This window comes from Choristoneura fumiferana, chromosome 18 (genome assembly GCF_025370935.1).
Source record: "Choristoneura fumiferana chromosome 18, NRCan_CFum_1, whole genome shotgun sequence".
NCBI classification, from domain to species: Eukaryota; Metazoa; Arthropoda; class Insecta; order Lepidoptera; family Tortricidae; genus Choristoneura; species Choristoneura fumiferana.
The window spans coordinates 11,813,683-11,830,011 of record NC_133489.1 but is presented as its reverse complement, the minus strand read 5'-3'; the positions used below and the strand labels follow the sequence as shown (position 1 = coordinate 11,830,011).

General features: G+C 36.6%; 1 protein-coding gene across 8 annotated transcripts in view; it reads right to left on the bottom strand.

Annotated features, from left to right (window-relative positions):
* Positions 1-9,009, bottom strand: part of KCNQ (KCNQ potassium channel) — a 108,084-nt gene extending 99,075 nt beyond the window's left edge. For 6 of the 8 annotated variants that reach the window (XM_074102109.1, XM_074102108.1, XM_074102112.1 and 3 more), the window contains exons 1-3: positions 8,783-9,009; positions 7,704-7,759; positions 876-1,052 (exon numbers count right to left, since the gene is read on the bottom strand). In XM_074102109.1, coding sequence (XP_073958210.1) covers positions 876-1,052; positions 7,704-7,759; positions 8,783-8,827 — 278 coding nt within the window. In that variant the 5' untranslated portion in view covers positions 8,828-9,009. The remainder of the gene's footprint in view (positions 1-875; positions 1,053-7,703; positions 7,760-8,782) is intronic. The other 2 variants (XM_074102113.1, XM_074102115.1) reach the window with 2 other exon arrangements.
* Positions 9,010-16,329: the final 7,320 nt, after the last annotated feature.

Sequence of the window (16,329 nt, the reverse complement as noted above, 5' to 3'; positions counted from 1 at the left end):
AACAAATAACAGAAACTTTGTCACACAAGATCAGTACATCTACAGTCATTAAATTTAAACACTAAATGGTCCCATGAATTTGTGAGAGAAAATGAGTAAATTAATCTTTAATACAGCGTGCTCGCGAGCTATAGATATAAGTACGAGTTTGTATGTAGGTGTAAATAATGTGGATTACGTTTTAACATGACGTTCTATTTGGCACATGCCCAAGAATATTAATTCGAATACAATTGAACTACCATTCGATTGAATCAAAGCAGCGACGCTTATTCAATTATTCGTGTTATTCAGGGTTTAAAGTTGAATAAAATATTGTAGATAAAACATCTTATAAATATCACATTTGTGAATGATTTCCGACTTAAAACAATAAACGGCGCCTCGAATCGATCAATTTAACGTCTCATTTCTTATGTCATAAAAATAAAGTGCGGGGTTCCGATCCGCTGTAGGTTATAAATTGAAGTGTTTACGAATTACATACCAACTCGCAACTGGTTTTTATGTCGAGTAATAAACTGATACTAGAAATACACCATTCTTTTTAAAAACAATCATAATGTTGATTAAAGGTGCAGTGAAAATTATAATCAAACGAATATTAATGCCGTGTTCTTGGTAACTTTTAATTTACATTTAGATTTTATATATCATATGCGCAAACTTTTAGTAAGTACCAATTTTAATTATATTGCTGAGATCACGTTCTACTATAAACTTCTGAATACAACGACAGCATTATGCGTGCAAATAAAGTCATTTAGAAACAAGGATACCATAAAATATACAAGGAAAAGACCAGATAAAATAAAATGTAGAGTCTTGTTTACAAGCAACGGAAATCGGGTTAATGTTCTTAGCGGACGACTTACACAATCATATGATACAGGACGGCCTTAACACCCCTCGGCCGTTCAAGGAAATTGTAGAACTTGGATTGTAGGCGGCGGTAGCGCGCGTCGCGACGCGTGGCGCGGTAGCTGAGCGGCTTGCCCAGCAGCGACATCCGCGGCGTCGCCAGTCGGTCGCCGCCGCCAGGCTTGCTCTCACTGCGGACAACACGGGGCATCACCTCCACTTCACGGTACCTCTACTCTGTCCACTTACCACTCCACTTCACCCTTTTATTTTCGCCCCTCACTAACGACTTTGGTGCCCCCACTTTGTTTTGCGAGCTCCATGTTATTCGTATTATGCGCCGCAAAGAGTTCTTGATTTTTCACTCGAGAAGCTCTCGAACAGGCAGTGTGGCGAGTGCGGAGCGCGGTCGCCACCCTACTCTCGTGCTGAGACGATGTCAATAACATCTGCGGAGCCATCGAGGCGACTATTTATACGCGTACTAGGTACCTCTTGGATCACGCGAATAGAGTAGGTACATAATTAAAGCCGCATTACGATAGCGGTGTAATGTTTTCTTATTAATGGATTAGGCACATTACTATAATATCGATAAACATTTTCAATTTACTTATGTAAGATATCGAGCAACATTAATATTTTAATAGAGCTAATTTTTTAGTAGAGTCTAATGGTGTTTCAAGGAGAAACCGCACAGTCAAGTAACATGTAGCACGCAAATAAAGTTGGAACCAACGAAGCGCGTCTTCGTGGGTGCGAAGCTGTGCGTCGCTCGCGCTGGGTGGAGCCACCCCTGAGCACATGCGATTTAACTTTCGTGGCGCGGTGAGATAGACGAGCTGACGACAGTAAGCGGAAATTTATCACTCGGTAAATTCAATGCCTTTATTCAAACTACATGATAAGCAGTAAGGATAGTTCGTTGGTGAAGATAGAAATGTGTGCAGATTGTTTGTTTTCAACAAAATGCGTTGCGTTGCGTAGCTGTAGTAACAAAACTAATAGCATACTTTGCATATAAATTTAAGCGCTGCATCGTAAGCTGAATTACTTACTCTACGTAGCTTAGGCGGCATTTATGAGTAAATTAACTGGAAGTAATATTTTAAATATTTAATCAGGTAGAATCATGCAGACGCTATGATTTTATATTTTATTTGAGAACTTGCCGACGTTTATGATCTTCTAATAATGATTGTGGCTAGATATTGAAAAAGAGAGTCATTGTTGTACGTAATTCTGATTAACGGTAGTACATTAAGACTACGCTTAATTATTTTTCTTCTAATATATCAGCCGTTCTTAATTACCAAAAACAAAGGTACCTGTAGTAGTAGAGTAGAAGATATTATAATTACTATATTTTAAGTTGAAAAAAAAAATACCAAGGTTTACGTTCTCTGATGAACAAGTAGCATGTCTGAAAATTAAACATTTAGACTTAAATTTCGAAAATTAAACGGACCAGAAAATAATGTTTAAGAAAGATTTCAGTCCAAACTATAAAAAAGTTTTATTTTTAATAGGTATTAGTTTTTAATTAATCCTATTAAAATTATTTTAGAGCTCAAGTCGGTTTCACTTTCTAATCGTTTATAGACCTTACTCGAGTTTTGCCAAGAAGGAGTAGACATAGTCTTTAAAAGAACTCAAAACGGAGTCCTTCAGCTTTAATATAAAATCTCATGCCAATGAATACAATATGAATAGTTATTATAAAGATTTAATAATGCTAAACCAAATTTGATGCCCAAGTTGACGCAAAACACTACTTGGATAGGTACTTACGTGTTACAGTCACATTAATAAATAAAATATCCTTGTGCTAGTTCTTTTGATAGACCTAAGCCTTACTTTTACTACAGAGCTCATGACTTTTTGAACTTAAAAAAATCATAGTAGTAAGATGACTTAGGGTTTAACAATGCGTTTCTATTGAATTGAAGAGGGGATAGTAGACTCGATATTTAAAAAAATCCACGTTTTATCAGCACGTTACAATTGGTCGGGGGCAAGTTAGATTTCAACGAATGTCACTGGTCTGCTGCATGTTTCCGCTCCACTCCTACTAAATAGAACCTTAGACTCAACTCCTTACTAGTATTATAAATACAAAAGCAACTCTATCTGTATTTCCGTCTGTTACTTCTTCACGCTTAAAGCGCTGAACCGATTCAGATGAAAATAGGCATGGAGGTAGTTTAAGACCCTGGGATGGATATTGGATTGTTTTTGTCCCAAAAATTCCAAAAATCCAACAGTTTCCGTAGAGTAGCGATAACACTTTCTTCATAGGAGAGCTGAACCTGCAGTTTAGTCATTCTTAAAAATTCAAGCTTGATTTTTTTACATGAAAAATCGCACCTATTTAGCTGTTTAAGTAGTTCCATTTTCCATTTATATTACTCACTCAATTTGGGCTCATTAACTAAATGTTTGAATTTAATTAAGTGGAGGTTGGTTAAAGGGACCATAACTTAAATTGCAAAAACAAAACTTTACTATGCTGAAAGTATAGGCAATATGTGATTCTGCTGGTTTTCTCTTCAATTAAGAAAATAATGGTCATTTTCCAGTGTTGAGTACAAACGTGCAAACTGGAAGTCTGATTTGTGATCGCTACGACCTTTGAACTTTCACTCCCGGATTTGCTTTTTACTCTTTTCCAGGCCCCGCTAACTTAGACACGCTACTAAAAAATTCATCATAGTTTTATAATTAATCATATATTTTTATTGTATATTTTTTTTAGTGTTATTTATTATTATTTTATTAATTTTGTTTTATTTTGACATTTTCTGGTAATTAACTATGCTTTGTAATTTAATTCGACTTTGTTTTGTTCAATTTAATGTAATTTATGTAAATGCAATAAATAAATATATACTCATTCATTTATTAAATAGAAAATTTATAATGTTATATTATACACATTACCTAATAAACTAAAGATAAATCCTAACTAAATAAAACAAAAATGACAAAAATAGAATAACAAAATAAACACAAATAATGAAAAGAAACCAAACAATATCAACCAAAATTAAATAATTAATTACAACTACTAAAATAAATAATAATAAGTAATACAAAAAAAAACAAATATACAAAATACCAAAAAAACCTAAACGAGGAAAAAATAATAATAGTAATAAATAAAATAAGAAAATAAAAACTACTCCAGACCCGTCCGCATTGTACCTACTTGGCCCAAACGTACCCATCACCCCAGCGGCATTGCCTCGTTGTATGGCCAACGAGAACCGCTGGACCAAGTACGACCCGTAACGTATATTATATATTTATATTGTTTACCTATGAGGGATTTATTTAAAAACAAATCATATTTTTAAAGTCTTCAATTGATTTTGTACCATATTCTAAATTCGGCAAGGTCGAATATTTGTTTACATTTATGTTGTCGCTATAAACACTATGCCTGGAAAAGGGTTAAGATAGCGAACTTGTAACACCCTAGTCTAGCCTTGCCATTACGGAAGAGAGCTTTATCGACAATGATGAAGATCCTACTTCAATAGACGCACGGTAAATATATCTAGATCTTTTCTTATCACCGAGTAAAAGTTTTATTACAGTAAAATAAAAATGTTTTGAAATGGCTTCTCAAAGTCTTACCAAACTGTTATGAAATATGTCTTATTGTGGCGCGATGACTACTCGTTTTTTCAGGAATTAATGTATAAAAGAGGAAAGTGAAACTCCGAAGTTTTATCAAACGATAAAATGACTTCAGAGACGCCGCGCTGGGCACGGACATTATTCAAAAAGAAAATAGAAAGATACCAGATGACGACTCTTTAATTACGTTCACTTAGGCACTTTTATGATCAACACATCAACTGTTTTGAAATTATTTTTAGGAGTCGGCGTTCTCCTCCTTTTTTTTCCATCAAATAATTTACTCATGAAGCTTGGTAAGTATCTAGAGTACTATTTTGCAAATGCTCAGGTTAAATTAACTAGAAGAATCAACATGAATTAGCCTTCAGTGAATTGAAAGTAACATTGGGTCAACTTTACATTAGCTTACTTATTAGCCGGTACCTAATAAGTATTGTTATTTCTCTTATTTAGTTATTTAGTCTTTATCTCTGTATTTATTTACGTAGGTAGTATAAAACAAAGTAGATCTCTGCGTCTGTCTGTGATCCGCTAACTCCTCCTAAACCACGCAACGGATTATGATGTGGTTTTCATCCTCATCGTAAATGAATAAATCTGTTAGATAATTTTACACGGAAGGCTTTATACATATATACAGAGGTGCACGTTGTAATTTTTCAAAATGTGAAGTTAATGATTTTTATTACCGAATTTCTTAATTGTGACTTATTTTTTCTCATGCGAAGTCGGGGTAGGACACTAGTTTCATATAAGTACACATTTCCAAGGTAGTATCAGAATAATAAAAGTACCTAGTTATACATTAGTAGTCACTGTATAGGCAAGGACCAGAGGTGATATTTATTGTTGTATTTGTATTCATTTATCTACTCTACATTACGAGTATGTCACATAATTATATTGCTTTGGTCAGGTTTTTTTACCTTGACCCTATAACACAGGGTTTCCTGGCTTAAGTTTCAGTCACAGAATTTTATTGTACATACTACTTACACTTTTCTGTAGATCTTTGTATACGATAAACATTTTTTATTTTCATTCCTCTTTCAATGCGAAGCCTTTCTACCAAATCATTTGTTACAGAAACTCTTTTAGTTTATAAGAAAAAAAATAGTCCCTGAATTTTAAATTAAATGTGTACCTAACACGCCGTTTTTCCTCGGATGTTAAAAACCATTGTATGTATGTTATGTATATTGTTTATTGGATTGTATGTATGTAAACTCTTTATTGTATAAAATAAGTAAACAAACACAATTGATAAACATTGAGATATATGTACAAAGGCGACCTTATCCCTTTAAGGGATCTCTACCAGTCAAACTTTGAGTGGATGAGAGGGAGCATTCAGTCGGGGACAGACAAAAAGTGAGAGCTTAATTGTAGAGCGCCATGACAAGGGATACGGATGTCATCTTTAAGTTATCGTAAGATAAGAAATATATCATTCCTGACACCTGTTATTCCCTACAATTTGTTTTATCACGTTTTATTGCTTAGTTAAAGATTTCAGTTTTCAGATTTCGAGCTTATTATAAACGACTAGCCTGTGCTGTTTTCCAGTCCTTCTATGTAAAGTGTCAGTATGATTTTAAAAGTTGGTTATAAGTATCATATTTTTTTCTCGCTTTAGAAAATCATAAACACCCTCTCCTCGGGAGCTTATAGGAACGTATATACCCATTGATAAACTATAATATAAAAACCCAGGGTTTTAAACCCTTCAAAAACCAACACGTTAGAATTCGCACTTTTGTAATCGCTTGACATTATTCTCGTAGCGCTACGAGGGTTATTTTTATAACGCAATGTTTAATTTTATTTCTTAAAATGTACAGGTACATTTCCGGTAGCAACTTTTCTTGTAAAAAGTCTTCAAACTATCAGATCAGCACTTACAATCCTTAAAAGAAATATGAATCTTAATCTCAATCCCCGAAAGGCCTTACGAAATGTTATTCCTACTCGTAATACATAATTACAAAAAGACATACCTATTAAATTACTAAACGCTCTCCCTGAATTATTTATTCCTCTTGATTATCTTTACTACTAGATACATAAACACAATTTTCTGTATCTAACACGGATGCCGAGCTTTATAGGGAGATCTCATGTTTTTTCTATCTCAACTTTTCGGCCATATTCCACGACGACTCAGTCAGTCGGTTAATCGTATATTAATATCTATCCCCTCGTACAATCCAACTTATAATACATACTTTAACGCACCTAGTAGATAAAACCTTATCGTAAATTAAAAATATCAATATCGCACTAGATAGTAGGTATGCACAACGTAGGTAGAGCAGCAATTTTATGGAATTATGATTAGTTTTTATTTTGTTACTAAACACAAAACCTAATTCATAAAGCCTCCTAACATTTATTTTTTAAATTTTATGATGTAAATCCGGGTTTTGTTTCGCGTACCTTGTTTTTAGAGAAGTTCGATATTACAAAACCCGAATTTAAATCATAAAATTAATAATGATCGCGATAGTCTAAAACATTGTATTTAATTTTTATTACGGCTCAACTACTCCACTGTAATGGGCCTATGTACGAGTATATGATATAAGTGAAAAACCAATTTATCTAAATGCTTAATTTAAAGCCAAAGTAAGCAAGCAATTAATATTTGATTAACATAGGTGTTGGTAGCGCTGCCGCTGGCTCCGAGAATGTGTCGTAAAATCAAGGTAGGTATTACGGTAACTCAAGTTGTGCCGCTACTTGTGCTGTCCTTATGAATACATCATTGAACTTAATTTTCTTTGGCTCGGCAATTAACCTCGCTGAGCAACAAGCTTGTTTTCGAAATGTCAGTCATTCTCAATTAATAAGTGAGACAGTATTAAATGATTTTTTCTAGCATGTAGGTGAGTACTTGAAATCATACTAAATTCTTATATTTACTTTATATGTCTAAGTTATACCCATCAGTTAATTATTTCAATCTAAATTTATTGACTTATTTACGTAACAGTTATGTGAATATCATTTAGCCGCAAGTAGGTACCTAATAACTAAAAACAAAAAGGTCTATTAAATTTTAATTTCTAGCTACAAGTAGCAAATAAGAATTAATCATGAATTTTATTTCAAATAACGAAAATTAAAATCTTTAAATATTGTCTACGCAAGAACTACGAATAAGTATTGCGAATATAATAAAAATGTTGAAATATTACCTATGTCGTATAGCATCTTCATGTACACGAACACGCCTTGCCGATTTCATTTTCACCTAAACATTTATGCCAATCAATAAAATATTACAATATATCATTAAAAAAATTGTTATTTACTTAATTTTGAACCGCTATGTATTGCATTTTATTTATAAGCTTGATTTGATTGTATTCGCGTCGATATTGAAAAGCGTTCCCGCGTCGAGTAAACTTCCCTCCGCTACGACCCGTAGTCGCCGGGAAACACAAAGACTGGCTCGCTACGGGCTCATGAATCATGTGCTATACAGTATACATCCTTGCACTCGTGCGCGGCCTACGTACGTATATAGTAGTACGGCCTACTGCGTGAATGAGCTACATAATACATTACGCGGGCAAAAAAAAGTAACTACTTAATACAGCATCTTCTTCAGATACCTACAGTGAATATACGTAACTCGTAGACCCTAAGCGTAGGCGTTCAAAAGCTTCAAGCGGCTTTGAGTATAAGTTTAAAGTGAGTAAATACTTTTTAAAGTGTTCTAGGTAATTGTATTGCCACTTTAGCAAAGCCACAGTCTGATACAGAATTGTGTAAAATAAAAAATTGCTTTAAACTTTCTTTCTGTTCTCCTCGTTTGGTAAAGGGCTTTAACAGAAAAGTTTTCTACCCAGCAGCGTCTACTGATTCGCAACATCTTTTCAGGTTTAGGTAGAATTCAAAACATCACGAGCTATTGTTATTATTATGAAGACAGAAGGATCGCTTCTCCCGCGGCGGCGCATTTGGCGCTATCGTGATGTTTAATTAAATCGCGTCATAAATTACTAGATAGATGCGAAAAATCTGAGAAACGGAACTCTAAATACCTAGGCGATGGTAAACTATTGATCCAAATATAGAAAGGGTTCGTGCGGCACAAACTGAAGTCATTATTATTAGCAATCATTTCGAAGGCACAAAGCACTATGCGATTTCGATAAGTGCATGCTATTTGTTTGATTTATTGAAAACTTTCAGTTGATTCATTGACGCGTGATAAACAGTCTACAACAGTCTCGTGCAAAAACCGAAACACCAGACATTACTTACGTACCTTAAAATTCACAGCCAATCTAAACAACTGGAAACTGACATCCATAAATATTTACATTCCGGTAGACGTGAGACGCGTAATCGCGTGTGATATAGGTGGTGATCTAGGAGTGCAGACGTCGGCGGGGCGCGGCGAGCTCGCGGCGGTCGCGCACGTGGGTCGCGGCCCCGGCGCGCCGGCATGTCCCCGGGTCCGGCTGCGTCGCGATGCGAGAGGCGCGGAGAGCGGCCGCCGACTGCCGGCCGCCCGCCGCCGCACGCCGCCCGCCGCCCGCGCCAGGCGCCCGCCCGCCCGGCCGCCCGCACACCTCTAATTCTAATTGTTGGCCTCCTCCAACGATCCAGGTCATCGTACCTGCACTCGAATTCGGCCCTAAACGAAAAAAAACCGGCCAAGAGCGTGTCGGACACGCCCAAAATAGGGTTCCGTAGCCATTACGACAAGAAAAAATTTCGTATGTAAGTTTTTATTTTATACCTTATCTCACAAACTACTAATAATTCTCAAGCAAACTTAGCCGACATAGTTTTCCTAGAAAGTTTGATAAACTTACTAAAATTCTGAATTTTTAAAAAAAATTCCACCCACCGGTTTAGATTTTAGAGTGGGACGGTCGATTTTAATGAAAAACAAATCACTGAATCGAAAAATCGTCTCAGCAAACCTGATTTTAAAAGACATATTTTACGTCTAAAAAAAATTATTATGATTTTTTTATTGTACCATTTTGTCGGCATAGTTTACATATATATCCGTGCAAAATTACAACTGTCTAGCCCCTCTACAAGATACAGACAGACAGAGATGGCGAAATTATATGGGTTCCGTTTTTGGGCTCCGGTGGGCAAATTCAATTTTATTGAAAACATTCAGAACTTTTTTCCTAGACTCATCAGCCTATATGACTCACAAGCCGTAGTTCGTGCGGATTGGGAACTTCACACAAATTGCTTCGCAGGCTCATTAGAGCTTTTCTCCTTTTTAGGGATAAGTTCGCCTTTGCTCTCCTTTCTGTGTATTTGTATTTCTTTGTATTTTATTTTTATGTGTATTTTACCTTTTCGTGTACATTAAGAGAACGAAAAAAAATCAGGATGGTAGTAAGTATATTATATAAACTTTCAAGGAAAACTATAACGGCTAAGTTTGCTGGAGAATTATTAGTACCTAGTTTATGAGTAAATAACAACCTAAGGTATAAAATATACCTAAACTTGGAAGATTCCGTAGAAAATACGAAATCCTGAGAAAAATATTACTTGATTCTTTCGTAATGGCTACGGAACTCTATTTTGGGCGTGCCCGACACGCTCTTTGCCGGTTTTTTGAAATCGATTAAATATGTAGATTATCGTGGATACTGATGAAATATTGTTTTTTCTAGAGAGTTAAGTAATTCAACTCATAGAACGTGAACAAATATACCCTGTCTCTAGGTAGATCTACGTATTAGCATTACGACAGTTTTAATTATTACTCAACCACTACGGCCCTTTTTCAGTGTATCATCACATCACTCAAAAGTGTATTAGGTATTAACTAGGTCGAAAGGCTACCTGAATGTCCGTTGGCCAAGGTTTATGGGCATAAAATGTCCTTCTACTATATTAAGAAGGTTGAGAACAACAGCAATGTCGCGGACACAAAAAGCATTTTCTTTTTTGCGATAAATGGAGATATTTGCGGCCCCTACGCCGCCTTACGGCCTCCGCACTAGGCGTAAATCACGACGAGTCAGCTCAGTGCGGACTCGCGAGGATTCTTATAAAGTTTATTACGCCTTTTGGGTAGAGCCACCTACCTCCATACGAATAGGTAGTCGTACTATGTTTTACTGCAACAGTGCAGTAGAGGAAGTAACAAATATCATCCTCCTTTTTTGAAGTCGGTTAATAAAATAGTTGCAGTTGATTTAAAAGCTAGCTTACAACAGTTTTGCAGTATTTACTTAGCGCTTGCAAAATATAGTATTCGAAGTTGCCAAAAGCGATACTTAAATCTAACTAAATACAGTATCTAATTTTGACAATATTTCATGGGAAATAGTGTAAAAATAGTTAGGTTAATATGTAGGTACTCGTATATGTGAAACCTACGAGTATGAGAATTTCAAATTTCAAGTCAATCTAACCACTGAAAGTTGGTCAACTTTAACTTGCAAGATTTGATTACAGACAGACAGACAGACACAACGGGATAGGTGAAACTAAATAAAAGCTTGTAAAATGAATTCGCATAATTTTCTCAAGCGAGTGAATTAGCTTGGTCAGGGCAAAACCGACTCGGTTAGGTTAGGTTCAGAGGCCTGTGATGTTAGGTATGTTTTTTATAATAGCCAAAATATATATTTTTTACCCGATTGCCCGAAGGAGGGTTATGTTTTTCGAGCGTATGTTTTCACATAGTAGTTCACTTCTCAGATCTAATAAATAACTTTTAGTAATAATTTTTCACTTTATAATATTGTTTCACAAATAAAATTTACAATTTCATTAAAATAATCATTTTATTGAAAGCCGTGGTGGCCTGGTGGTTTGACCTATGGCCCTCAAGCAGAGGATCGTGGGTTCAAACCCCGGCTCGCACCTCTGAGTTTATCGAAATATATTACAAACTTAATGGAGCTCTATTATCAATTTTCCATTCGGCCACGGCAGGGCATTTTTGTCATAAATCATGAATCAGGATGACCTGACCTTTCCGAAATTCTACGGTGGATTTTTAAGGGGATTTCACAATTTATGGTAATTTTAGAGATAATGTGCCGTTACAGACGAACGAATGGGGTGATGGGGAAAACGATTCAGTCGGTTTTCGTTTAGTCGACTGTTTTCGAAACAGGAGAAGCTTCCTTCTTAAGTATAGGGACGGTCCTAAGGGACCTCAATGTAGCACTAATAATAGTATACGTACTCAGAAGATATTTAATGTATCATTATTTTGATGTTAAGTAATCAAGAATTGTGAAATTAAAAACATGAGCGAAAAGCTCAGAAGGATTTACAGAAGCTCTTTGCTTAGCAAAGTAGTTGTGTGTTTAACTTTTTGATCTTTTCTTGAAGAGACGAGTACCTATACAAGTTTGCTTACTGACTTTATAGCAAGGTCACTCTTTTACCCAGGTTAAAAATAGGAAACCGTTCGCAATTCCATTTGTTAGTGTCTGAATGGGTACTTAAGTTTTTGTTTCTGAGATAACTTTTCAATGAGTGAACAGACTTAGATAATTCTTTATAGCTGGTACTATAGCCACTATATACTCTCGCAGGAATTGCATCATGATCGGATGTTGGGAGCCGTGGGAAATCACCGGAAATCCGGAGCGGATAATAGAACTTTTATCTTAATGGTATAAATTGTTCACGCGTTTACTGAGTGAACGGATTTTGATGGTTCTAGGGTTCCAGCTACTTTTTAACATGGCATCGATATTCATGACATTGTTTTCAGTACAACTTTGTCTGTTAATCAAAAAATTAGAAAACTATACTTACACACTCTACTTCAAGAGTGACCTAGGGTTAGTAGGGGTTTTTTAAGTAAGCCCCAGAACATGATATATTAAATATCCACAAACTTGCAGTGAAAATATTTTTGATAATATATACCGAAAACCTAAAACTAAATTATAAAGTTAACAGTCATGTCTTGACGTGGTACTTACTTTTGTATGTAGTAGCTTGCAGCTATACTATTTTTAACCGACTTAAAAAAAGGAGGTTCTATGTTCCAATGTTTGTTTGCTTTTTTTATGTATGTTCACCGATTACTCAGTCAATGAGGGCTATCGCGTATGAATTCGCCGCTAGAGGTGCTAGTGTAGCGTGAGGTCTCCGAAATGTCAAATCTCAAAGTGTTTGGGTTAGCTACGCGGGTTTATTTATAATTAGAATAATTTTGTGAATATTTTGCATTACCTGAAATTAATTATGGCAAATATGCGTTACGGGGCAATGAATGTCTGTGTTTTGAGACAGTTTTGTCTTTCGAAAACTTTTGTCCTCCCTTTTTTTCCGAGCAAAACGGGACTACGCAAGACTGTGGTTGCTCGATATTTTTATGGTACGTTTTTAAGATGTATTAAATATTGTTACGTTCGTGGGGTGGGTTCGTGATTGAAAAGCACTTTTAACACCGATGACTAAGAGTAGGCTTTATTTTCACACTGTTACTTAACTTTACAAAACACTTAAAAACAGTTCACAGTAATTTCGCACTCTAAAAAACTCACTTACTAGTCGCTTTGATTCTCTTCGATGTTTATCTCTCGGTATCGCATTCGAAACTCCCTCCGCCGCAACCTCGCCCGGCTTATATACCCCCAGTGAATCGGTCCACAAAGTTCGAGAATAGTCCATCTAGGACGTCATACCTACATCTCGAATGTTCCAGAAACGAGTAGAGTGTTTGTGTCTTTCATGTGCTATCTCTCTCACACAGTTACTAGAATATTCCAGAAATATGGTCATCTGTCTGCCTCTCTCACACATATAGGCTATCCTTGTTACACACCTTCTCGAATGTTCTCAGTATAGCTATCTCTTTCTAATCGTGCTATCTCTTTCACTCCTATTGAAAATTTCGCCATATACTGAAATGTACTTCAAAGGCCCATAAGGGGTCCTGAAACGCCTGAAAACGGGGTTTCAGGTTATGGTGTCATCGGATAGAGGGTGGCCTGAAACGGACTGAAAACATGTTTCAGGCGCCTGAAAACGACGACAATTTGGGTGAAATTTTGAGAAATTCATGTGATAGAGCATCCTCTGAAACGGCCTGAAACCGTATTCCAGCCTACTGAAAACGCCTCCAAGGGGTCGAAAAGCATGATCAAAGTTTACCACCTAACCCACCGCCGTAACAATATGATTTTAATCTAAACATTGTTTTCACGCCAGTAATAATAACAGACTTTGAATGCCAGACTTAAAAACCTCACGCAACAGTAGCGCCATCTAGAAAGACAAAAAACGATAGCCCTCATTGAGGACCGATTTCCAAAATTCTTTTTTTATTCGAAAGAGTATTCTTCTGAGGTGGTCCCATAGTCACCAAGTCAAGATCTGATGATGGGGTCCTCGGGAAATCGAGGGCAAACCTCAAAATTTATAGGCACACCTATGGCGATTTTGGCATTTTTAACCGACTTCATTAGCATTACGACAAGCATTTACATTGAAAGTATCACTTGGTAAACTGGACCTGATGAAGAAGACCGTAGATGGTCAATGGAACTCGTCAAAGCTAAGTAATGCTCGCGCGTTTTTAAACGACCATGATTACTAAACCAAGATAAGCGACTAAGAAGAAGCTTTAAGTTAATGATTCTTTCGACTTGATCTGATGCTGAAGCCGGAAGGTAGGCAACGGAACTCTGTTATAAAACAACGTAACTAAACCGTGTTTGGGCTTAATGGAATCGTTGTGATATGTACTTTGGCTACAAATCACTAAAAAGTGAGAAATAAAGAAAATTTTTGATAAAAAAGTAAAACAGACACCAAAAAAATAAAAAAATAACAAAAATGGAACCGACTACAAAACTTGAAAATATTTTTCTAGGTAGATAGCTGCTACCTCGAAGTCGGTAACTCAGCACGACCCCGCAAGAGTGATTGAAACCCATAGTATGTAGGTGAGGTAGACGACTATTGTTCCACTCCTGCTGGCTCGTGCTGAGGCACCGACTTCGAGCTAGTAGTTCGTTTTGTAGTCGGTTCCATTTTTGTTATTTTTTTGGAGTCTGTTTTTACTTTATTGTTAAAAAAATTCTATTCAACTTTGAGGTTAGTTCATGAAATCCATACAGTAAAGAGCTCACGGCTCACATCTTTTGGTTTTGGTTTTGTATATCACACTACCAAAATTACTTTTTTTTTTATTCGACTGGATGGAAATTTAAACGACCAAGTGGGTCTCCTGATGGCAAGAGATCACCACCGCCCATAAACATCTGCAACACCAGGGGTATTGCAGATGCGTTGCCAACCTAGAGGCCCAAGATGGGATACCTCAACCTCAAGTGCCAGTAATTTCACCGGCTGTCTTACTCTCCACGCCGAAATACAACAGTGCAAGCACTGTGCTGCTTCACGGCAGGATTAGCGAGCAAGATGGTGGTAGCAATCCGGGCGGACCTTGTACAAGGTCCTACCACCTGCACTCGGCCTGTATCTACTTGCACCAAAACTCGGTTAGGTAGGTACCTACAATGTATGTAGGGCTTTTGGTGCTCCTACATTGGCTGTTATAAATGTTCTATACCTAATGTTGTAAAACACGATAACATTGTCTAACACTTTATAACTTTTATTACATACAACTTGTTACATGTTTTGTGGTATCACATTTAAAAGTTATAATTCGTCGGTGATACTGCAACAGCATAACTAGCTTTTTCCATAAGGTATAATTTTCACTGTACCTATTTACTAACAGTACCTACGAACATTGTACTGTTCTGACATGGTTCTGACAGTGAAAATTATACCTTATTGAAAATGCTGGCTACGCGGTATTGCAGTGTCTATCATCATCATCATCATCAGCCTACAGCAGTCCACTGCTGGACATAGGGCTAGTATCTATCACCGACGATATAACATGATAACCAGTGTAACATTTGTTACATAATTTTATACTTAAAACAAATGTTTTGTAACGTTCACATCAATGCGTAGATACAGTCACCTGCATTAGGTAATATCGCCAAAGCAGTGCAAAAATATTTGAAACGTCTTACCGGCTCTAGGAATAGAGCTGTATCAGATATTTATGCATGCTTTGTTGTCTCAGATAATTAGAGTACATTGTGTCTTAAGGGCGGTAAATAAGGAATTACGAACGAGATGAACGAGAGTCTATTAGAAGCCCGAAGTCGAAGAGTCGTTGTTTCGTAATGAGTCGATGGTCGTAATTCTAGTACCGCCCGTGCCACATACAATGTTTTTCATCACATTTGCGAGTAAAATTTTATATTTCTAAAAGAAAAAATATAATTCTTCCAAATATTGGCGATACCTTAGGCTGCGCTGTTGGCAGCGTCGGCCTCCCCTTCCCTCAGCATGTGCCTGAGCCGCGTGTGCATGTGGTCCTGCTGCTACGCCATGCGCAGCGCCATCAGTACGGGCACGGACTCATTTACCGACCTTGGGCTTCATGAAAAGAAAATTTGTACGCGCAATGACTCATTTACCGACCACGGGTTTTCCGGGTCTCCCGAGTGGCTCATACAATTTTTCACATCGAGCATTAAGAAACTTGAAAAATAATAATTCTAAATATTATTAAAGAACAACCAGCATAGAAAATTGCGTGACTTTACAATTATCAACTTCAAAAAATGGCATTGATAATTGCAATAAAATAAAATTGCAAATTTGCAATAAAACACTTAGAAAAGCCTTGACCAGAAAAGTTGCACTTTGCTCCCTCTCGTCAGGGAGGAAAAGTTACTTTTCTGAAGGAGAGGTGTGAAGTGTCGAGGGTTTTATTTGGAGGGGTTGCAACCAAGGTAGCCTGCATGTTTCGACACTGTTTACGAGCAA